General features: G+C 39.7%; 1 protein-coding gene across 6 annotated transcripts in view; it reads right to left on the reverse strand.

The window, feature by feature from the left end:
* LOC122554926 (sodium channel protein 1 brain-like) overlaps positions 1 to 23823 on the reverse strand; it is a 159199-nt gene that overhangs the window by 66594 nt on the left and 68782 nt on the right. For 3 of the 6 annotated variants that reach the window (XM_087989215.1, XM_087989225.1, XM_087989231.1), the window contains 2 exons: positions 20517 to 20690; positions 15892 to 16008 (listed from right to left, as the gene is read on the reverse strand). The exons of 1 other annotated variant lie outside the window; for it this stretch is intronic. In XM_087989215.1, coding sequence (XP_087845341.1) covers positions 15892 to 16008; positions 20517 to 20690 — 291 coding nt within the window. The remainder of the gene's footprint in view (positions 1 to 15891; positions 16009 to 20516; positions 20691 to 23823) is intronic. 2 more of the 6 variants (XM_087989221.1, XM_087989226.1) reach the window with 2 other exon arrangements.

The raw sequence follows: 23823 nt of genomic DNA on the forward strand, positions 1-23823 counted from the left end.
TGCACTCTCAAACTGAAAGCACAAGGTCATTTGTAATGTCAGGACATGCAAAAAACTGGCATTTATCCTAAGTGAAGTGCATATCACTGCAGCTGAGTGCTAGCTTAAGAACTGCCTCACAAGAATAAAGAGAAGCTCTCTATTTCTCCCAGAAGAGTTATTTTGAGCTGCTTTGCAAGGTAATGGAACCCTTCCCGTATTTTGGGGCATTCTATCAAACCTGACCTAGAAATCTTCTCAGCAAGTGAAGGCTGAGTTGGACCTGATAGAGATCGAACTCGACAAACTTTCCTGGGAGAGGCTGGCAACTCCTCTGAAAAAGTACCCTTGAAATGGATGGAGACAACTATTGATTCATTTGTAGGTCATTGGGTTTGAATTTTAGTGGAGCTGGTCTGGACTACATTTTATTCACTACCTTCCAGCAGCAAGGGCTCTAAGAATCTAGCAATAGGAAAACAACAGTACAGCAGTTCTCCATCACCTTTGACCAGTCATTTTCATGATGCAAGTTTTTTCAGTGCTACAGGACCAACAGAAAATGGTACTCAACATGGCAACATGTCACTGACAATATGAATGTAATCTTCATTTGGAACACTGACAAGATGTCTGGAAAAAATGTCCATGATTTAAAGAGAAGTACAAATGTAAGGCATAAATATTGTTGCAAAGTAGAGATATAGGACATATGCCCATGAGGGATAGCTGAAGTTGGAAAAATGCAAACAACGCTTACTGACACTGAAATGTTAACAACAATTTAGCAAGTAATGTTTTACAAGAGAAAATAGAATAAGTATGTAAATTGAATCCATATGTACCATGATGACAGATGAATGTACTACAGGAAGGGACATTCAAAGGTCGAAATATTGTGCCCAAACATCTTTCTTAAGCAAAGAAAAAGGTTGCATTTATAAAGCGTATTTCACAACTTTAGCGTGTACCCCAGTAAATGAGTAATTTCTGAAGTTATAGAGTCATAGAGTTATAGAGTTGCACAATACGGAAACAGATCCTTTGGTCCAACTCATCCAAGCCAACCAGATAATCTAAATTAACCTAGTCCCATTTCCCAGCATTTGGCCCCTATCCCTCTAAACCATTCTTATTCATATACCCATCCAGATGCCATTTAAATATTGTAATTGTACTAGCCTCCACCACTTCCACTGGCAGCTCATTCCATACACGCATTACCCTCTGTGTGAAAAAGTTGCTTCTTAGGTCCCTTTTAAATCTCTCCCCTCTCACCTTAAATCTATGCCCCTAGTTTTGCATTCCCCTACCAAGGGAAAACAAACTTGACTATTCACCCTATCCCTACCCCTCATGATTTTATTAACTTCTATAAGGTTACCCCTCAGCCTCGGACGCTCCAGGGAAAATAACCCCAGCCTATTCAGCCTCTTCTTTTAACTTGTAGCTACAATGCTAATATTGAGAACTGCAGCAGTGAATTTGCTCAAAGCAAGAACACAAAAACACCAGAGGAAAATGACCAAGTAACTTATATTTTAAATGCTGTTATCGATTCTCAAGTTGCATGATCCCTTCTGAAATCTGAGCTCTGACAGAGCACCAAGCACCCGGTAATGCACTGAGTCTCAAGATTGTGGATTGCAGCTTTGAGAGCAGATGTGAATCTGCCTATTCCAGGGATGATTGCTAGCACTGAACCAACCCTTATGTAATGGCAGAGTCAGTGTAGGAACCCAATGTACAGTCTGTATACCTGAAAATTTAAATGATGAAAAAGGTTTAACTTCTGATGGTGGGGAGAAGGGACTGTGGAGACTGGAATATTATATTAAAAAATGCTTCATTAAATGTTCTATAATTTGCATGTTCTATTCCAGAAACACATCCACGTACACTGAATTCCAAAGCTACACTGTAAAATGCATAATGCAGTACCCAAATACAGTGTTCTTTTAGCATTCTATCTTCTTTCTTCATATAAAACTGAATTCATAGAATCTTACAACACAGAAACAGACCCTTCAGTTCAACCAATCCATGCTGATTACAATCCCAAACTAAACTTTTCCCACCTGCCTGCACTTGCCCCATATCCCTCCAAACATTTCTTATTCATGTGTTTGACTTTAAAACAACATTTACCTGTTCTACAACATTGTAACTGTACTCGCATCCACCAATTCCTCTGGAAATTCATTCCACACATGAACCATTTTCTGTGCAAAAAAAATTGCCCCTCACGTCTTTTTCAAATCTTTCTGCTCCTACCTTAAAATTGTGCCCCTCATCTTCAAATCCCCCACTCGAGGACAAAGACACCAGCCATTCACCTTATCCGTAACCCTCATTATTCTATAAACGTCTATAAAGTCACCTCTCAACCTCCTGCATTCCAGTGGAAATGTCCTAGCCTATCGGCCTTTTCTTATAACCCTCCATTTCCGGCAAAATCCTGGTAAATCTCTTCTGAATCCTTTTCCTATACTAGGGTGACCAGAACTGAACACATTACTCTGCATAACATCCCATCTCAAAGGTCTGAGCAATGAAGTCAAGCAGGCTAAACACCTTCTTAACCATCCTATCTATATGTGATGCAAACTTCAAACAATCATGTACCTGGACCCCTAAGTGTCTCTGTTCTACAACACTGCCCAAGGCCCTACTTTTAATTGTGTAAGTCTTGTCTTTGTTTTACTAAATTAAACTTCATTTGCCACTCTTCAGTCCATTGACCAAATTGATCAAGATCTCTTTGCAATATTGCATTACCTTCTTCACTATCTTGTCATCTGCAAACTTTCTATCTTCTCATCTAAATTATTTATGTAAGTCACAAACAAAAGTGGACCCAGAACCATTCCTTGTGGAACACTGATGGTCATAGGCTTCCAGTCCGAAAAACAACTCTCTGCTATCACTCTCTGTTTCCTGGAGTTAAGCCAATTTTGTATCCAATTGGCAAGCTCAACTCGCATCCCACTGAAACACTGAGAATGGTAAAAGCACAGAATGTACTCTGGATGGGGACTTCAATGTCTATTACCAAGTGTGGCTTGCCAACACCACTACTGACAGAACTGGTCAAGTCCGAAATGATTTTGCTACTAGAGTGGGTCTGACAGGTTGTAAGGGAACCAACAACAGTGAAAAACAAATGACTTCATCCTCACCAAACTGCCTGCCACAGATGCACTTGTGTATGCCACTATCAAGAAGAGTGACCATCACATAGTCCTTGTGGGAATGAAGACTTGCCTTCATTTTGAGAATACCTTCCATCATATTGTGAACTACTAGCACTGCGCTAAATAGGACAGATTTTGAACAGGGTGAAAGTGAGTACTGCAGATGCTGGAGATGAGAGTTGAGAGTGTGGTGCTGGAAAAGCACAGGAGGTCAGGCAGCATCCGAGGAGCAGGAAAATCGATCCGAAACATCGATTCTCCTGCTCCTTGGATGCTGCCTGACCTGCTGTGCTTTTCCAGCACCACACTCAGATTTTGAACAGATCTAGCAGCTCAGTAATAGTCATCTATGAGTGCCATCAGTAGCAGTCAAACTGCACTTCCCGACAGTTTTTCCCTTATAGCCTGTCATATTCACCACTCTATCACAGCCATTAAGTCAAGGGACAAACTTTAGGTCAGTGAAAAATACAGGAGGGCATACCAGGAGCAGCACTAGACATAACTGAAAATTAAGCATGAATAATGTGAAGCTACAACACAGGACTACTTATGTGCCAAACAACATAAACAGCAAATGATAGACAGGACTAAGTGATTTGCAACTAAGGGATTACATACAAGTCTTGCATTCTTGTCACATCCAGCCATGGATGGTGGCAGGTTATTTAAAAGCTCCACAAATGTCGCTATCTTCAAAGACAGGGGATCTCAGTATATCGGAGCAAAAGATAAGGCTGTGCTTTTGTAATAATTTTCAGCCAGAAATGCTGAATTGATGATCTACTTTGATATCCTTGCGGGGTCCCAACATCACAGGTGCCAGTTATCAATCAATTTGGTTCACTCCACATGAAATCAAGAAACAGCTGGAGGCACTGGATACTCAAAAGGTTGTGGGCCCTGATAACATTCCATAAAATGTACTGAAGAGTTGTTCTCCAGAACCTAACCCCTCCTTAGCTAGCTCTTCAAGAGCAGTTACAACACTGGCATTTACCCAATAACATGGAAAATTGCCCAGGTATGTCCTGTACAAAAAGCATGACAAATCCAACCTGGTCAGTTACCACCCAATCAGTCTATTCTCATTCATCAGCAAAGTGGAAGGTGTAATCAATAGTGCTATCCAGCAGCACCTACTCAGCAATATCCCACTCAGTGATGACCAGTTTGGATTCTGTCAGGACCATTCAATCCTTGACCTCTTTACAACTTTATTCAAACATGGGCAATATTTCAGAGGGTATGAGAGTAATTGCCCTTGACATCAAGGCAACATTTGACCAAGTGTAACATCTAAGAGCTCTACCAAAACTGGAGTAAGAAAATCAGAGAGATAATTCTTGCTAGATGTAATCATATGTGGCACATAAAAAGATGGTTGTGGCTGTCAGATGTTAGTCATCTCAGCTCCAGGACATCTCTACAAGAATTTGTCTGGATTGTGTTCAAGGTCTAAATATCTTTAGCTGCTACATCATTGACTTTCTCTCCATCATAAGGTCAGAAATGGGGATGTTTGCTAATAATCAAACTTCTTGGATACTGAAATAGTTCATATCCAAATGCATCAAGACATGGACAATGTCCTGTCTAGTCTGGCAAGTGGTAACTAACATTTGTGGCATCACTAACAAGAAAGAATCTAACCATCTAACCTTGACATTCAATGGCAATATCATTACTGAATCCCAGCACTATCAACATCCTTACCAGAAAATGAATTGGATTAGCCACGCAAAAACAATGGATAAAAGAGCAGATCAAAGGCTACAAACACGTAGCAATTAACTCGCCTTCTGACTTTCCAAACCTGTCCAAGTTAAAACCACAAGTTAGTAGTGTAATGGAATAACCCCCACTTGCCTGGATGAATGCAGCTCCAACAATGCTCAAGAAGCTTGTCACCATTTGGAACAAAATAGCTCACTTGAATGGCACCATATCCACAAACTTTCATTTCTTACAACACCAATGCTAAGTAGCAGCAGTATCATCCAGAAGGTGTACTGCAGAAATTCACCAAGGCTCCTAAGAAAGCATCTTCCAAACCCTTGAATGTTGCCATTTAGAATGATAACAGCAGCAGATACATGGGAACACCACCACCTACAAATTCCACTCCAAGCCATACACTACACTGATTTGGAAATATAGTACTGATCCTTCAACGGCATTGGGCCAAAATCATGAAACTCCCTCCCTAATGGCATTGTGGGTCTACTTAACCTAAACCAATTTGTTTGTAGTGATTTAAGAAGGGCAACTCACCACTAGCTTCTCAATAGCCTAAAGTGCATATGCTATGAATGAATTTTTAAAAGTTACATTATTGCAAATCATTTACATATTCAATAGATATGACCTACATTATGATTATGATTATTAAAAGCACAATGGCTTTAGGTCTGTCCCTTATTAATGCATACTTTACTCTGCCCAAGCCTTTGTGCCCTAACACAGTGAGTGGTGATTGACACACTCACTCAATGTATTAATCCTTCCAGACCAATATGAGACATTGCCCCTCAAGGTTTTTTGCCTCAAACTATTATTGTTATACACTTGTTTATATGTTAGTATTTACCACTACTCTATTTCCCCTCCAATCTTTGACTTTATAAATCCAGATGATGTGGGTGCTTCTCTATATGCCCTGGAGTTTTCATTACAAGAAGGATAATTTGATTAGAAAAAGGTAGTTGACATGGACTGTCCTCTTATTAGTCTAAGGTCTATGTTCCCCCTTCAACTGAAGGATTGTTAACCTCTTGTATATAATTTGCAGAGGATTTTGTTTTTCCATTTCTATTACTTATAGTTGTCACAGTGGTCCCTGCTATATCAGGCTTTTGTTTGCAGTATTTTGGATTTTTGCTTTTTGTTTGACTCTTTGTGGTGACTTTTATGCAGTCATATACACAACATCTTCAATTTATGTCAGTGGAATTTGATTCTCATTCTACCTGTAGATCTGTGCTGAAGTAGATGGACATAGTTCTTCAAATTCTTGGATATTTTGGGCTATTTCCTTCCACCTCAATCTTCACTTCCTCAATTATGTTACCTGGTCATGTTGTTGTTGGGAATTATTCTTTTGAAGGTGAGGGGATCACACATTTCACTTGAACTTGCCTCTTCTTAATCACCTCAGCCCATAATGGCAGATCCGATTTAGATTAGATAGTTGTATACCATGTTCGTTTGCAATCTGACTCTGCATCTGACAGATACTTCCCCATCTAACCTCTGTAGACAATTAAATGCTGCCTGTTTGTTTGCACTTTTCAAACTTAGTTGCCACTTGAAATCTGAACTATCTTCAGTTTTGATAGCAGTAGAAAACATTTCAGTGAAACCACTATAGTCACAGTTTTCCATCTCATGTGTGGTATGAAATGAAATGCTTTATTTCAATATGATTAACATTGGGAGATTCAGCTTTTTGTCTGTGAGCTGGGTGCATATCCCTGATAAATGTTCTTGCTGCAGCATTACAATGATTGCTGCCAGTGCAATACAAGCAACAGCACTGAAGTTCGGACGCATCTTGTAAATGGACTGGAGATTTGCAATGAGGGTTCTCAGGGGCTGACACATGTTGGATGCCTGAAAAGCACAGCAGGTCAGGCAGCATCCAAGGAGCAGGAGAATCAACATTTCGGGTATAAGCTCTTCATCAGGAATGAAGGGCTTATGCCCAAAACGTTGATTCTCCTGCTCCTCGGATGCTGCCTGACCTGCTATGCTTTTCCAGCGCCACACTCTCGAGCTTGATCTCCAACATCTGCAGTCCTCACTTTCTACTACATTTTGGGCGCCAATGTCTGTGGATGTGGGATCGAATGGCCATTGCCCATGGAGCATGCCTGAGTTTTTGGTGCACTGTTTCTAATGTGGTCCAAGCGGTGAGCTAAATCCATGAAGTGATTTCTCTGGATGAGTTTGTTAGTCAGCAATGATTGGTTTTTCATTTTAATTGCTTGCAAAAACTGAAACTGAGAGAATGTGTGAATGGAACTTTCTGTATCTTTGCCACGTTCAGTCCAGGTTGCTTCCTTTCACATTTATTGCTTAAAGCAATTTCCTGAAAAATGGTTAATTTTTATATTTCAAATCTAACTCCACTGTCTTTTACAAACTGACATTGTACAGGTACATATCAAGGTTCCACTCAGTTTGCACAGCAGAAGATGGCATTAGAGGGAACATGGACATAGATGTAGTATACTTGGATTTCTATGAGATAATAATTCTGGTGCCAATCACGAGGGTTAATTCATGTGTAATGCATTAATGGATGGAAGACTGGTTTATGGACATCAAGCAGACAATCTATAATAATGACTCAGCTGAACAGATTCAATGTAATTTATCTAAGTTTACTGATCGTACAAAGTTATGTCAGAATGAAAGACATGCCACTTCAGGGCCATGCAATGACATCTCCAACAATTCAGAATCTAACAATTGCCCATTGATATTCAATGACATTGCAAACACTGGATGCCCCATTACCAACATCTTGGATTACCATGGGTTCAGAAACTAAATTGGACCTGCCCCATATATACTGCGGCTCACCGTCCACATTAAAAAAATACTGTGGCTATGAGAGCAGATCCAAGGCTAGGAAGTCTATCGCGAGTAATTCACCTTCAGTATTTCCAAAGTCTGTCAACTGTCAAAAAGGCATAAATTGGGTGTATAATGGAATGCTCTCCACTTTCCTGGATGAATGCAGCTCCAACAGCATGCAAAATGCTTGACATCATTCAGGACAAGGCAGCTCACATGACTGGCACAACAACCACCTCCTTAACATTTATTCCCTCCACAATGGATGCATAATGACAGCAGTTTGCAGAAATTCAGTCAGGCTTTTTCAACAGCACCTTCCAATCCACAAGCTCTAATACCTGTATGGACAAGGGCAGCAGATACATGGGAACAGCATCACCTACAAGCTTCACCCCATCCTGACTTGGAAGTATTTTGCTGTTCCTTCACTGTCCCTGTAGTAAAACCCTGGAACTCCCTTCCTAACAGCACTGTGACTGTCCCAATGTAGGACCATAAGACAATAAGATATAGGAGCAGAATTAGGCCTTTCAGTCCATCGAAACTGTCATTCATTCATAACTGATGTATTTCTCAAATCTATTTTCCTATCTTTTCCCCATAACTTTGGATCTCTTTACTAATCAAAAATCTATCTATCTCTGTCTAAAAGATACTGAATGACTTGGCTTCCACAGTTTTCTGCAGCAATAAGTTCCACAGATTAACTAACTTTTCTAATCAACCTTATCAGAGATGTTATTGTACACCTCTGCAGGAGGTGGGACTTGAACAGAGGTAGGGAAAATACTGCTGCACCACAAGATGGTCCCTTCCACAGATTAACCACCTTCAGGCCATAGAAACTCTTCTTCATCTCAGTTTGAAAGGGTCCTCTCTTCACGCTGAGGCTATGCCCTCAGGTCCTAGTCTCTCCTACTAGTGGAAACCTCTTCTCCACGCCCACTCTGTCCCAGTTTCTCAGTATTCTGTAAGTTTCAGTGAGATCTGCCTCACCTTTCTAAACTCCATTGAGTACAAACACAGACTCCTCAACCACTCCTCATATGATAAAGCCTTCATTCCCCAGATCATTCTTGCGAACGTCCACTGGAGCCCCTCCAGTGTCATTGCTTTACTCCTCATTTTTACTTCTCCAGCCTTCTTTTCCAGTGGTCAAATGTCCACTCTGGCCTCTCCCTTACCTTTTAAGTACCTAAAAATGAACTCTTGCAGTCTCCTTTGATATTACTAGCTACCTAACTCTCATATTTCATCTTCACGTTCCCCGTCCCCGCCACTGCTTGTTTAATTGTTGCAAGAAGTCAGCTCACCTCCATCTTGTCAAGGGCAAAAAAGTACTGGCCTGCCAGTGACACCCACATCCCACAAATGGTTAAAGAAAAAAATCCTTTAAGGAGTGCAGCAGTTTGTCTTGAAGGGAATTATGGTTGGACAATAAATGCCTCCTAGTAAGTGATGTCCACATCTTGTGAACAATTTAAAAAAAATGTGTGCAAAGTCTGCAAAAAGATATGGCCAGAATAGTTGAGTGCCCAGACGGAATGACTGTGAGGGAATGTGAAGTTGTGCACTTTGGTAGTAAGAATAGAATAAAAATAAAACTTTTTAACAGGTGTGAAGTTTCTAATTGTTACTGTTCATGGAGACTTGGGATGAGCTGCACCTGAACCATGCTGGGACCTGGGTCCAGGTGGATCGTATAACTAGATCTGTGGATAGGGCTTTACACTACATAACGGTGTGTGTGTGTGTGTGTGGCTGTGTGTATGTGTGTATGTGTGTGTGTGGCTGTCTGTGTGTGTGTGTTTGTTTGTGTGTGTATGGCTGTGTGTGTGTGTGTGTGTGTGTGGTTTCCAGAACAAGTTATGGGACAGTGAGAATGGAAAGGGTCAGGAAACTAAATTCAGGCATTGCAAATAAGGGGACAACAATAAGGAGGGATAATGCAGACTGAGGGTGGTATACTTATTTATTTATTTTTAATTTTTAGATTCCCTACAGTGTGGAAACAGGCCCTTCAGCCCAACAAGTCCACACCAACCTCCGAAGAGTAACCCGTCCAGACCCATTTCCCTCTGACTAATGCACCTAATACTAGGGGCAATTTAGCACGGCCAATTCACCTAGCCTGCACATCTTTGGACTGTGGGAGGAAACCGGAGCACCCAGAGGAAACCCACACAGACATGGGGAGAATGTACAAAAATACACACAATATACAGAGCAAGATAAATGAACTTGTAATGCAGACTGAAATTGGCAGGTATGATGCTGTGGGTCTCACAGAGGCTGGCTGCATGGGGTTCAGGGCTGGAAACTAACTATCCAAGGATACACATTCTATTGAAAGGGTAGACAATGGGGCTAGACTTGCCATTTTAGTAAGAAATTAAATTAAATCAATAGCAAGACTTAATATCGAGTCAGAAGGCATAGGATCAGTATGGAAAGAGTTGAGGAACAGCAAAGGAGAAAAGACGCTGATGGGAGTTGTGTCTAGGCCTTCTCGCTGTAGTCAGGAGGTGGGGATGAAAATAGTGGGGTTATGGGGACTTCAATATGCAGGTGTACTGGGAAAATCAGATTGGAAGTGGATGTCAAGAAAATGAATTAATGGAATGTCTATGAAATGCGTATTTTGGAGCAGCTTAAGGTAGGGCTCACTCGCAAACAGACAATTCTGGATTTGAGGCAACTTGAATCAGTGAAGGTGAAGGAACTCCTTGGGGGCAGTGACCATAATATAATAGAATTCGCCCTGTGGTTTGAGAAGGAGAAGCTGCAATCAAATGTCTTGGTATTATAATTGAGTAAAAGTAACTGCAAAGCTGTGAGGGAGGAGCTGGCCAGACTTGATTGTAAGGGAAGCCTATCAGGGAAGACAGTAGAGCAGCAATGGCAGGAGTTTCTGTGGGTAATTTGGGTGGCACAACTGAAATTCAACCCAAGGAAGAAGAAACAAATTAAAGGTGGGGGAGAAGCGGGAATGAAGCAACCATGACTGACAAGGGAAGTCAGGGACAGTAGAAAAGCAAAACATAAAGCATACAATGTGGTGAAGATTAGTGGGAACCAGAGGATTGAGAAGCCATTAAAAAACAGCACTGCTTAAAAAGCAAGAAGGGGGGTAGAGGCTGAAATATGAAAGTAAGCTAGCTAGTAATATCAAAGAAGATTACAATAGTTTCTCTTTTTAAATATTTAAAAGGTAAGTGAAAGGCAAGAATAGATATTGAACCACTGGAAATTGAGGCTGGAGAAGTAGTAATGGGAAACAAAGAAATGGTGGAGGAACTGAATAGGTATTTTTCATCTGTTTTCACAGAGTGACATCAGAACTTCAAGACGCTGACAGGCAGAATTAAGTGTTATGGCCATTACGAAAGAGAAAACGCTGGGGATGCTGAAAGGTCTGAAGGTGAATAAATCACATGGGCCCGATGGACTAGACTACAAAGTTCTGAAGAAGATAGCTGAGGAGATTGTAGAGGTTTTGGCAAGGAAGTGACAGCTGAAATATAATGTGGCAAAGTGTGAAGTTATACATTTTGGTAGGAAGAATTGAGATGTAGAATATTGTCTAAATAGGGAGTGACTTCTGAAATCTGAAGTACAAAGGGACTTGGGAGGCCTAATTCAGGTTAACAGGCAAGTTCATTTGATAAAATGAAGGCAAATGCAATGTTGGTATTCCTTTGAAGAGGGCTATAATACAAGAGCATGAATGTACTGCTGATGCCATATAAGGCTCTGGTCAGGCTGTATTTGGAATATTGTGAGCAATTTTGGGACCCGTATCTGAGAAGGGTGTGCTGTTTGGAAGGGTCCAGATGTTTACAAGCATGATCCCAGAGATGAAGGGTTTGTCATATGAGGAGCTGTTGAGGACTCTTGGCCTGTACTCGATGGAGATTAGACGTTTGAGGGAGAATCTGATTGAAACTTATAATATAATGAGAGCCCTAGAGAGAACGGATGTAGAGAAGATATCTCCACTAGTAGGAGAGACTAAGACCCATGGATATATCCTCAGAGTGAAGGGGCAATTCTTCAGAACTGAGAAGTGGAGGAAATTCTTCATCCAGAGGGTGGTGAATCCATGGAACATGTTGCCGCAGAGGTCAAGTCATTGAATGTATTTAAGACAGAGATAGATGGGTCTTGATTATTAAGGGGAACAAAGGTCACAAGATGAAAGCAGGAGAATGGGGTTGAGAAATATATCAACCATAGCAGATAGGGTAAAGGACAATACAAAGGGATTCTACACATGTATTAAGAAGAAAAGAGCGACTAGGGAGAGAATGGCACCTCTTTAAGATCAATAACTTTGTCTATGTGTAGAATCACAGGAGAAAGATGAGATACTAAATGAATATTTCACGTCAGTATTTACTCTGGAGAAAGACATGGAAGCTAGGGAACCCAAGGAAACAAACAGTCATGTCTTGAAAAGACTCCACATTACAGAAAAGGAGGTGCTGGAGGCCCTAAAGTGCATAAAGATAGATAACTCTGCAAGACCTGATCAAATGTATTCCAAGACATTGTGGGAACCTGGAGAAAGAATTGCAGGGTTCCTCTCATAGATATTTACATTGTCTGTAGCCATGGGTGAGGTGCCAGAAACTTCAGGGACTAATGTCATGCCATTATTTAAGAATTGCTGCGAGAGAGGGTCTGGAAACTACAGACTGGTGAGCCTAACGCCAGTGATTGGTAAGTTGTTGAAGGGGATTCTGAGAGACAGGATTTACATGCATTTGGAAAGATAAGGAATGATTAGGGATAGTCAGCATGACTTTGTGCATGGGAAACCATGTCTCACAAATTTAACTGAATTTTTGAAGAGGTCACCAAGACGATAGATGAAAGTGGAGTGGTAAAGGTTGTCTACATGGACTTTAACAGTGCCTTCCACAAAGGTCCGTACAGTAGATTGGTTAGTAAGGTTAGATCACATGAGATCCAGGGAAAGCTAGCCAATTGAATACAAGATTGGCTTGACGTTAGGAAACAGAGAATGGTGGTAGAGGGTTGATGTTCAGACTTGAGCCTTGTGATTAGTGGTCTGGCGCAAGGATTGATGCTGGGTTCACTGTTGTTTGTCACTAATATAAACAATATGGATAAAACTAAAGGAGGCATGGTTAGTAATTTTGTGAATGACACCAAAATTGGAGGTATAGTGGACAGTGAAGAAGGCTATCTAATGGTACAATGGATCTTGATTAACTAGTCCAGTGGGCCGAGGAATGACAGATGGAGTTTAATTCAGACAAATGCGAGGCGTTGCATTTTGTTAAGACAAACCAGGACAGGAATTAAACAGTTAATAGTAGAGCTTTGGGAGTGTTGTCGAACAGGGAGACTCAAGGGTGCAGGTTCATAGTTCCTTGAAAGTAATGTCATAAGTAGACACGGTAATGAAAAAGACATTTGACACACTTGCCTTCCTCGGCAGGAGCATTGAATACAGGGATTGGGACGTCATATTGCTGTAAAAGACATTGGTAGAGTCACATCTGGAGTACTGCATACTAATATTTACAAGGAGGTTACTGAGACTGAAGGATTTGAGTTATAAGGAGAGGCTGGATAGGCTGTGTATTTTTTCACTGAAGCGTAGGAGGCTGAGGGGTGACCTTATAGAGGTTTATAAAATCATGAGGGGCATGGATAGGGTTAATAACCAAGATCTTTTCTCCAGGGCAGAGGAGTCCAGAACTAGAGGGCATAGGTGAGAGGAGAAAGATTTAAAAAGGACCTGAGGGCCAACATTTTTATACAAAGGGTGTTTATATGGAACGAGCTGCCTGAGGACATGGTAGAGGCAAGTAAATTACAACATTTGAAAGACATTTGGGTAGGTACATGGATAGGGAGGATTTAGAAGGATATGGGCCAAACGCAGGCAAGTGTGACTTGTTCAGTTTAGCAAAACCTGATTGACATGGACTAGTTGGGCCGAAGGGCCTGTTTTTTCTGGGCTGTATGACTCCTTGACTCCATGAGTCTATGAAACATGATCAAATGATAGAGTAGATTCAATCGGCTGAATGACCTAATTTTGCTCCAATATTTTGTCTTATGGTCTTAAAGAAAAGTGAAATATTTGCATCTTTCATGACTGCAGGATGTACCAAAGTGTTTTACAGCCAAATTTACTCCTTTTGAAATGTTGTTTTTGATGTAATGTAGGATAAACATCAATCGATACAGCTTGAAAATATGATAGTGACCAGTTAATCTGTTTTAATTACATTGGTTGAGGTAGTGTCACCTGGGCAGACTTCCTTGCTTTTCTTTCAAATGGTGGCATGGAATCTTAAACATTCAGGGCAGATGGCACTTTGCTGTGACATCTCATTTTCACCTGTGTCAGTGCTTGCTCAGTTTTACACTGGTGTATCAGTCTAGATTTTCCATTTTAATGTTTGAAATAAGATGTGAACCTTAACCAACTCTCATGCAAGATTTACCATTAAACTAAGGCTGACACATATGCATTTCTCTTAATTTTTGATGAAATTCTCTCACGGATCTTTTACCATGCTAATATTCTGCATTATACTCACATTTAAGTACAAATGGCCCATTTCCTCTTCAATGATGATAACACTCAAATTAATATTTTCTTAATTTTATACATAAAAATCCTTCTGCACTCAGAAGTTGTTAACATTAATAGCATTTATTTCAGCACAGAAGATACTGTACTGTATGTACAGTACAGACACGTATGTCAAAAATGCTAATCTGTGGTATAATAATGAAAAAACATGTAAAATGGAGGGGTATTGAGGTGGTACAGTGAATTTCCACATCATTGCTCTGTGCTGTGGAATTCTAGTATGCTGATATATCATCACAATTCCACATATGGAATAAGGATTTCGCTGTTTGCTATTTGTGGTTCAAATTGTAAACACATGTGTAAAGAATGCATTTATGATTTTGCTATAAATAACAACAGGACAAAGTCTTCTCTTATTCTGAAGGATCAATTTCAGCCATTTCATTGTGAAAATGGTGCTCAGTTAATTAATCACAGGGAGGTGGGGGAAATCAGAAGTATACATCACCGTCTGCTAGTTCCTCTTCAAGTCACACATCATCCTGACTGGGAACTATATACCTATCTTTCATTCCTGTAACTCCGAAACATCACTGAGGGGGGGTCCTACAGCTGAAGGATGCAAAGTTTCAGGAAGGCAGCTCACTAGTATTTTGTCAAGGGCAACTAGGGATAAATGCTGGTCTAACCAGTGACTTCTATATCCCATGATGACATTTTTTTTAAAAAAACAACTCACTCTCATGACAATCACAGAACTGGGGAGAAAAGTGTTCAAATTACTGAGCAGCACTCTTGTAGAAAAGTCAGGTTATGAAAAGTCATTTTGAAGTAAATTAATCCATTAGGAAGTGCATAAGAAAGTTCACCAGTCCCTTCTAAAAATTAATTGAGGAAGAATAATTAGTTTGATTTACATCAGTGCAGGTTCTGGGATGGGATTTCATGGGAAAGCATGTAATTAGGAAGATGCCTTTGAAATTGCTCCTATTTGTGCATCATTGTATCAATTTCTAATTCCTAAGTTTCCCTGTCAGTTTTATTAACAGTTGACAGAATGCAAAAATGGCTGTAAATAAAATGAAATCTGGTTAACGCTTAAGGTCAGGGAAAACCTACTGAATTAACAGCATATGAAAATTATGACTCTTTTGATGTATGGAAATTTTGATTTCATGCCATCATTCCTGTATATTAAGTGCAGCAAGCTCAATGTGACCTATATTAATGTTATTGGAATGCACTAATTGAAGCTATAGGTGGCCCAATATGCTGAAAAGGATTACCAATCTGTGTAGATCAGTATGCTTGGATGAGAGACAGTGAGGTTTGCAGTGTGGAGCCTCATTCAGAGGCTGTCTCTGCTTCAGCAACCAGATCACCAGTTTTCATCCCATATCCTCTCTCAAAGAGTAAGAGGGACTCCCCCTATGGCAGGGTGATTTCGTGTCTCGGTATCACTGTGCCAACCAAAGTTTCATTATATGAATTATTAGATAAACTTGCTTCAAACTTTATAATATGCAAACTAAAATAAAAGTAGACACTACCAACCCTCATTCCTTCCCAACGAGAAATGGCTCGTAGAGGTCTCAAAGCACGCAGTGTTCTGAGAGATCGCAGTGATTTGAAGGCTTGAATGCTGTTGCCTAACATACTGAGCCAACCTATCTATAAGAAAAAAAGTCATTGTTGATATCTTGAATAAATTATTTTACATGATTATCTGAACACAGATAAATATATATAAACTATTATTTTTCAACCTGTTTTCACTTTTAAACTTCAGGAATTTCCATTTGGGAGTAATGTTTCTTAGAAATACTTAAATGGATGTAAGTACAGCTGAGCCATGTGGCTTAACACGTACAAAATACAAGTTAGATGCAGGAGTAGGTCATTTGGCTCCTCAAGATTACTCCTTCATCTAATAGCATCATGCTTGGTCTGATTTAACCTCTACTCCACATTATTATCCTAGTATGTTTCACCCGTTTCTTACCAAGAATCTGTCTATTTCTGCCTTAAAGATATTCATGATTTGGAGGCACTGGTGTTGGGCTGGGGTGGACAAAGTCAGAAGTCACATGACACCAGATTATAGTTCAACAGGTTTATTTAAAATCACCAGTTTTTGGAGTATTGCTCCTTCATCAGGTGAAGTGTACCTGATGAAGGGGTTACACTCCAAAAGCTTGTGATTTCAAATAAACCTGTTGCGCAATAGCCTGGTGTCATGTGTCTTCTGACTTAAAAATATTCAAAGTTTCTGCTTTCACTGCTTTTCAAACAAGAGTCCATAGACTCACATCTTTCTTACATAAGTTTTTTCCCCTTGTCTCTTTCTTAAATGGAGGTCTACTTATCTTGTAATAGTGACCCCACTTCTATATTTCTCTACAAGAAGAAACATTGTTTAACACACCCATCCTTTCAAATCCCTACAAGACCTTACATGAGTCAATAAAATCACCTTTTACTTTTCTAGACACCAGCAGAAACAAGACTAGCCTGTCCAACTATGTCATATAAAAAATCCTGCCCAATCCAGATATTAATCCATTAAATCCAATCTGAGCTTCTTCAAATGTATTTAAATCCTCAAAAAGGAGAATAAAACTGTACAAAATAACTCTGATATAGTCTCATCAGTGTCCTGCACAACTGAGGAATAACCTTACCTACAATTCCCCTTGCAATATTGGAAATATTCTATTAACTTTTCTAATTACTTGCTGTGCCTGCATTCTAACCTTTTCAGTTCATGCATTATGGCACCCAGATCCCTCTGCATCTCAGTGCTCTGCAATGTCTCATCATTTAGATAGTATGTTTCTTTTTTATTCTTCCTGCCAAAATGAACCGTTTTACATTTTCCCACATTATACTCCATTTTCCAAATCTTTGCCCATTCAATTAACTTATCAATATCGCTTTGTGGCCTCTTCATATCCTACTCAAAATTTACATTTTACCTGTGTTTGTGTCATCAGCTATCACACCATCATTCCCTTCATCCATGTCAATTATATATATTGTAAGAAGTTGAGGTTTCAACACTGACCCCTGCGGCACAGGACCTGTTACATTTTGCCAACTAGAAAAGCAACAATTTATGCCTACTGTCTACTTTCTGTTAGCCAGCCAATCTTCTATTCATGCCAATATAATATCCGTGCACCATGAGCTTTTATTTTGCACAATAATCTTTGATGTGGCACCTTACAAAATGCCAAAGTTCAGTGCCTCAAATAGTTCCAGTTTATGACAAATATTATCTGCATTATGGAGATCTGAGTAACTCCAACTCGGATTGCTATACAACAGCCTGAATTTTTGAATACCTCAAATTTCTGCTTTGTATAGCATTACTAGCTGTTTTAATAAAGTTATATGCTAGCAAATTGTCCTTTTCCATCTCCGCGTGTCAGTCCCCCAGGCTGCTTTGAATCTTGCCATGTTCATGTTTCTTGCCACTGCATCATTTCAACTGGTCTTGAGCTTTCCTCTTCTCCTTTAACCTGTTGTCCCAATTCCATCACTTGCCTCACTATATTTCCTCTCTCTCACACCAGATGACCATACCAGATGAACCACATGGAGATTTTATGAAGCAGAGCTAGATTTTAAGGAATGTTTTATATGAGGGAAAAAGTGCAGAGGTTTATGAAGACAATTCCAAAACTTACAGCCAAAGTAGTTGAAGGCACAACCACCAATTGTGGGGACAGAATTCATGGATTTGCAAGGAGCCAGAATTGGAGGAGTGCAGAGATCTTGAAGAGTTGGAGCAGTTTACAGAGATAGGGAAGAATGAAGCTGTGGAGGGATAAGAATAAAGAATGAGAAGCTTTCATTTGAGGGTATATCAGACCAGGAGTAAATGGTGAGCACAGGGAGACAAGTGAACAGGACATGGCATGATTTAGCATCACAGTGTAGGATGTACTGAAATTTATGAAGGGTGGTTGAGTATGTTGTCAGCTAAAGAGAGCTTTGAAACAGCTCTATTTAGAGTTAACAAACATAGGGTTGAGGAGTCATGACACTGCTGGATAAAAGTTACTGTTCTGCAGTCACTGTATACCTTCAATTTAATGGAGTATGTGTGCTGAAATAATTGATCCATGTTTGGATAGAAGTAAGCTATAATTCAATCCAAATCTCAGCTAGCATCCTTACTAAATGGTTTTTCACTGTTAGAAAATTTCATTTCACCAGTTTACATTATATCAATAAACCAGATATAACTCCAATAAAAAGAATTGCAAAAAAACTATAACAATTGACTACAACCTACTATTTTTGTTAAAGATCACTTTGGACAGCATTCTCTCTTGCTTTGATATAAGATGATGTGCCTAATGTTCAATAATTACATGAATGGGAGCATAGAGAATCATCGGTGCAGCCAGATTTGTCTGCCTGCATCTCTGTAATCATTGTAGCATATGGCAGTGTATAAACTGTTGTTGTGCTGAACGTTCCTGTTCTGCATGTTTTATTGGAGAGTGTGATAATGCTGGTAAATAACCTTATGCTAACTAGAATGCAAGGGGATGATTTTGAACATAAAAAGAGTGCAATTTATTCTAAAGTAACTAACTTTTTTTAATTCCTTTTGTAGGCTCAAGGGTAAGTGCCAGCATCGACTATAATTCTGAACTTTTCATTCCTTTATTTTTCTATTTTATTACTATGTTTTCATATCTTTCTGATTTATTCCTAAGAATCTGTAATTAAAGATCTGTTCATAGGTACCTTGTACCTAAGATGGTGTCGTAAATGGCAACTTGCATACATTTCATTGTACTCATGTGAGTACATTTATCATTAAAGCAATTCTAATTCATTCTTCGCTCAATGATCACCTAATTTCCAATCTGTCAGTAAGTGGGCAGAGTAAAGCTCCCAATGATTGGTAGGATGAGCAAAACTCTGGTGTTTCCACACCTGATCCAAAAAGCCACATGTACAATTTACTGGATGTCATTTTTGACATTCAAAATAAACTTTTAAAAATATCAGACTGGATCCATCATGGTGCAAGCATTATAAAGTGGTGATATGAGAGCCCAGATTGAGTCTGCCAATTGAATCTGATTCTGACCTCCCTTGACATACACACACACACATACACGCATACATACACACACATACATGCACACACACACACATACACGCATACATACACACACACACGCACACATACATACACACACACACATACATACACACACACATACATACACACACACACACATACATACACACACACACACTTGCTCAAGGTGAAATTGGATGGCAGTGAAGTGTAGGAACTCCAGCTCCTTCTGTTCCCCTCTTTTTAACATTGGAGTGTCCGTACCAATCTTACCCCTGCACACTATTATATGTTTTTTGTGCCACCTAATTATTAATTTTAATATATGAACTTCATGATATGTGAGATAGATTTTGCTAGCGATGTGCAACACAGTGACTGGTGCACATTAGTACTCTGTAAGAAGAGTATAATCTTCTAGATTACTTTTATGATTTCAATGTACCTGTAGTGAGTGTTTGATTTTTCCTTGTCCATTGGGGGCAGCACAAACAAAATCAAAGAGTTTCCTCTTCAGAGACAAAGAGACACTGTGGATAATTTACCTTATCAGTATCCCTCTGTACTCTAGATGGAAGAAGCCAGGAAATAATGCATGGCATTAGAGAATTTTGAGAAGTCAAAGAGATAGTTCTAATAAGAAGAGGATTAAAACTACATAAAGTGAAGGAAAACAAAATCTTCTGAAGGATGTTTCTAATCAAAATAATTTGTCTGGTCTTGACAGTTCTGTTTATTCTGTGTTAGGCATCTGGCTTCAATGTGACAATTTACTATTGCCACTAGACAGCCAATCCACAGATGTGAATCAGGTGTTTTGTGTGGAGCTGTTACTCCAGGCAATTCCCATCCAGCTTAAATTTGTTAAAGAAACACATTGTTCTTTGAACACTAATGTCTTCTGAATAAACAACCATGCTTCATGTTGTGAAATGATGTACAGATGCTATCTCATTATCGCAAGCCTGAGAACAAAATCAAATTGCATTCTTATGAACAACATGTAAAGCACTTGAAACAAGATTTTAAAATTATTTCTGCAAAGAACATACTGAATTAATAAACAAAAACTTACCACAACAAGAAAGAAATCCAGTAATGTCCAGACATTGGTAAAATAGTCTGTAAGACCAAGGCCTAGCACTTTAACAATCATTTCAAAATTGAAAAAGAAGGCATAAAAGTAATCCAGGTACCGCAGTGCCAGCTGGACTTTTGCATCTTTTTGTAAGTATTTATCATCTAAAGTCTATAAGGGAGAAAAGAAACATTCCAAAACATAAGGCAGCATTCAGCAATACAATTCTTTCAATCTAAAAGTAGTCAGGATCTTTGATTTTTTTCCTTTCATCAATTAGTACAGCATGAGTATAGCAATTAGAAGGATGTGTCCACAACTGAGGGTAAATGTTGCCCAGATATGTAACTTGCCAAAAAGCCCCCAAGGTGGCTAGGATATGGTTCTTCCCCCTCCCCCCCCAACCCCCTTCTCTAATCTCCACCCCAACCCCACTTAGCTTTTGATACTGTCTCACAGTTAAAAAAAGTCAAATGTGTGCCATGAAAAATGCTCTGGGAAGTAAGGCAATGATGGAGACTATTAAATGAATTGGAGGATGGCAAACGTAAGTCCACTGTATGAAAAAAAGAGGGAAGGCGAATTACAGATTGGTTAGCCTAACATCAGTAGTAGGGAACATGCTGGAGTCTTTTTGTGAAGGATACAATAATAGGCCACTTAGAAAGTACCAACAGCATTACAGAAAATCAATATGGATTTATTTATGAAAGGGAAATCATGTTTGACAAACCTACAGGGGTGTTTGACAACATTAATGAAGGGTGGTTGCCAGCTGAGGTGGTGGAAGTGAAGTCATTGGGGACATTTAAGCGACTGCTGGACATGCACATGGATAGCGGTGAGTTGAAGGGTGCGTAGGTTAAGTTATTATATTTTACATTAGGATTAAGTCTCGGCACAATATCGTGGGCCTAAAGGCTGTACTTTTCTATGTTCTATGAAAGGTTCAGCAGATGTATTCTCAGAATGGCGAGTTTGTTGGCTGATGTGACATTGGGTTGACTAGGCCTTTATTTACTGGATTTCAGAAAAATGACAGGGGACCTCAACGAAATGTATAGAATGACAGGGTGGACCTACTGGAAGCAGAGATGATGTTTCCCTTGAACTATGTAAGGAAAGTAGAAAAAAAAGGGCTTATGCCCGAAAAGTCGATTTTCTTGCTCTTCGGATGCTGCTTGACCTGTTGTGCCTTCCTAGCACCACACTCTTGACAGAAAAGATTTTACCAGGATGTTGCCTGATATGGGGGATTTTAGCTATGAAGAAAGTTTGGATAGGCTGGGTTTGTTTTCACTGGAAGGGACACCTAATAGAAGTTTATAAGATTGTGAATGGCATGGATAGGGTGGAAAGTGTGAGGCTTTTTCCCAGATTGGCGGAGTCAGTTACTAGGGGACACAGGCTCAAGATGTGAGGGGGAAAATTTAAAAGAGATATGTGAGACAAGTTTTTCACACAAAGGATGGTGTGTGCTTGAAACACATTGCCAGAGGAGGTGGTGGAAGCAAACCCAACAGCAGCATTCAAGAAGCACCTGGATGAATACATGAATAGGAAGGGAATAGAGGGATGCGGGTCCTGTAATTGAAAACAGTTTTAGCATGGAAGAGCAAAATGTGGTGGTGCAGGCTTGGATGGCCAAAGGGCAAGTTCCTGTGCTGTATTTAGATTAGATTATTTTCATTTAGATTAGATTAGATTACTTACAGTATGGAAACAGGCCCTTTGGCCCAACAAGTCCATACTGACCCGCCGAAGCGTAACCCACCCAGACCCATTCCCCTATATTTACCCCTTCATCTAACACTACGGGCAATTTAGCATGGCCAATTCACCTAACCTGCACATTTTTGGACTGTGGGAGGAAACCGGAGCACCCGGAGGAAACCCACGCATGGGGAGAATGTGTAAATTCCACACAGAGAGTCGCCTGAGGCGGGAATTGAACCCGGGTCTCTGGCACTGTGAGGCAGCAGTGCTAACCACTGTGCTACCGTGCCACCCACATTGTTCTTTGTTCTTTGTTTTAAGAGTCCATGGTCCTGGAATACAGTGTCAACCATTTAGAACTGAGGAAGAGAGGAACAGAAGCAAGCCTTCATTCCCTCGAGCTCATTCCACCATTCAACAGCTAATCTGTAGCCTAACTCCATTTACCTGCCTTTGGCCCATTTCCCTAACACATTTGCATTACAAAAAATTATCTATCTCAGACTTAAAATTAACAACTGATCCAGCATCCACTGTCATTTGTGGAAGAGTTCCAAACAGTAACCACCTTCTGTATGTAGAAGTGCTTCCTAACATCTCTCTGGAATGGTCTGGCCCTAATTCTCAGACTATACCCCTTAGTTATATAATCTCCCAAAAATGGAAATAGTTTATCTTTATCTGTCTGTCTTTTCAATAAGTTTCTTCACACAGGGGTTTGCGATCTTGTGGAATCCTGTACCATATAAGGTGATTGAGGTCAACTGACTGAATATTTAAGAACCAGGAAAGGTGTTATGGGATATGGGATGGGTGTGGGAGTATGGCATTGAGGTAGAGAATCAACCATGATCATATTGAATGATGGAGCAGGCTTGATGGGCTGAAATACCTCATCTTGTTTCTGTTTCCTATGCCACTACGAGATTCTCCAAGATCTGTGTCTTAACCTCATTTACTCTGCCTTAACTCTATATGAAAAATGATTGATTTCATTATTGAAAGCAGCAATTAGCGTTCACAACCTTCTGAGGGAAAAAAAATTACCAGATTTCTACCATCCTTCCATCAATAAGTATTTCTGGGTTCATTTTAAATTAATTCAGTTCCAATTTTAATATATATCCAATTATTCTTGATTACCCCCCCCCCCCCCCCACCCCCACCCCCGAGGTAATATTTTCTATCTACTCTTTGAAATCCTTTCACATTTTAATGGTTTAGAATTTCTGAGTTCTGATTAAAATAGTGACATAACATGCCGCATGTCCAAAGTAGTACCCAACAAAATTCTTCACAAGAAAGTGGTCACAAGGTAAGATGAGCAAATGTCTAAAATTGAAAAAAAGACAGACTTACATTTCACTTTAGTGCATTTTGTGACCTCAAGATACATCAAGTCACTTCACAGCCAATGAAGTCCTTATTGTAATGTAGGAAATGTGACATGCAATTTGTAGATAGCAAGGTTCCACAAACTATTCTGAAATAGTGTAACTGTTTGCATTCATCTCAGTGATGGTTAATGGGGCTTTGGTTTAAAGATTCATCTGATAAATGGAAACTCTGATAATGCAGTCTCCCAGTT

Source organism: Chiloscyllium plagiosum, unplaced genomic scaffold (genome assembly GCF_037043375.1).
Source record: "Chiloscyllium plagiosum isolate Xiang-an unplaced genomic scaffold, Cpla_swu_hap1 HiC_scaffold_1, whole genome shotgun sequence".
Classification (NCBI taxonomy): domain Eukaryota; kingdom Metazoa; phylum Chordata; class Chondrichthyes; order Orectolobiformes; family Hemiscylliidae; genus Chiloscyllium; species Chiloscyllium plagiosum.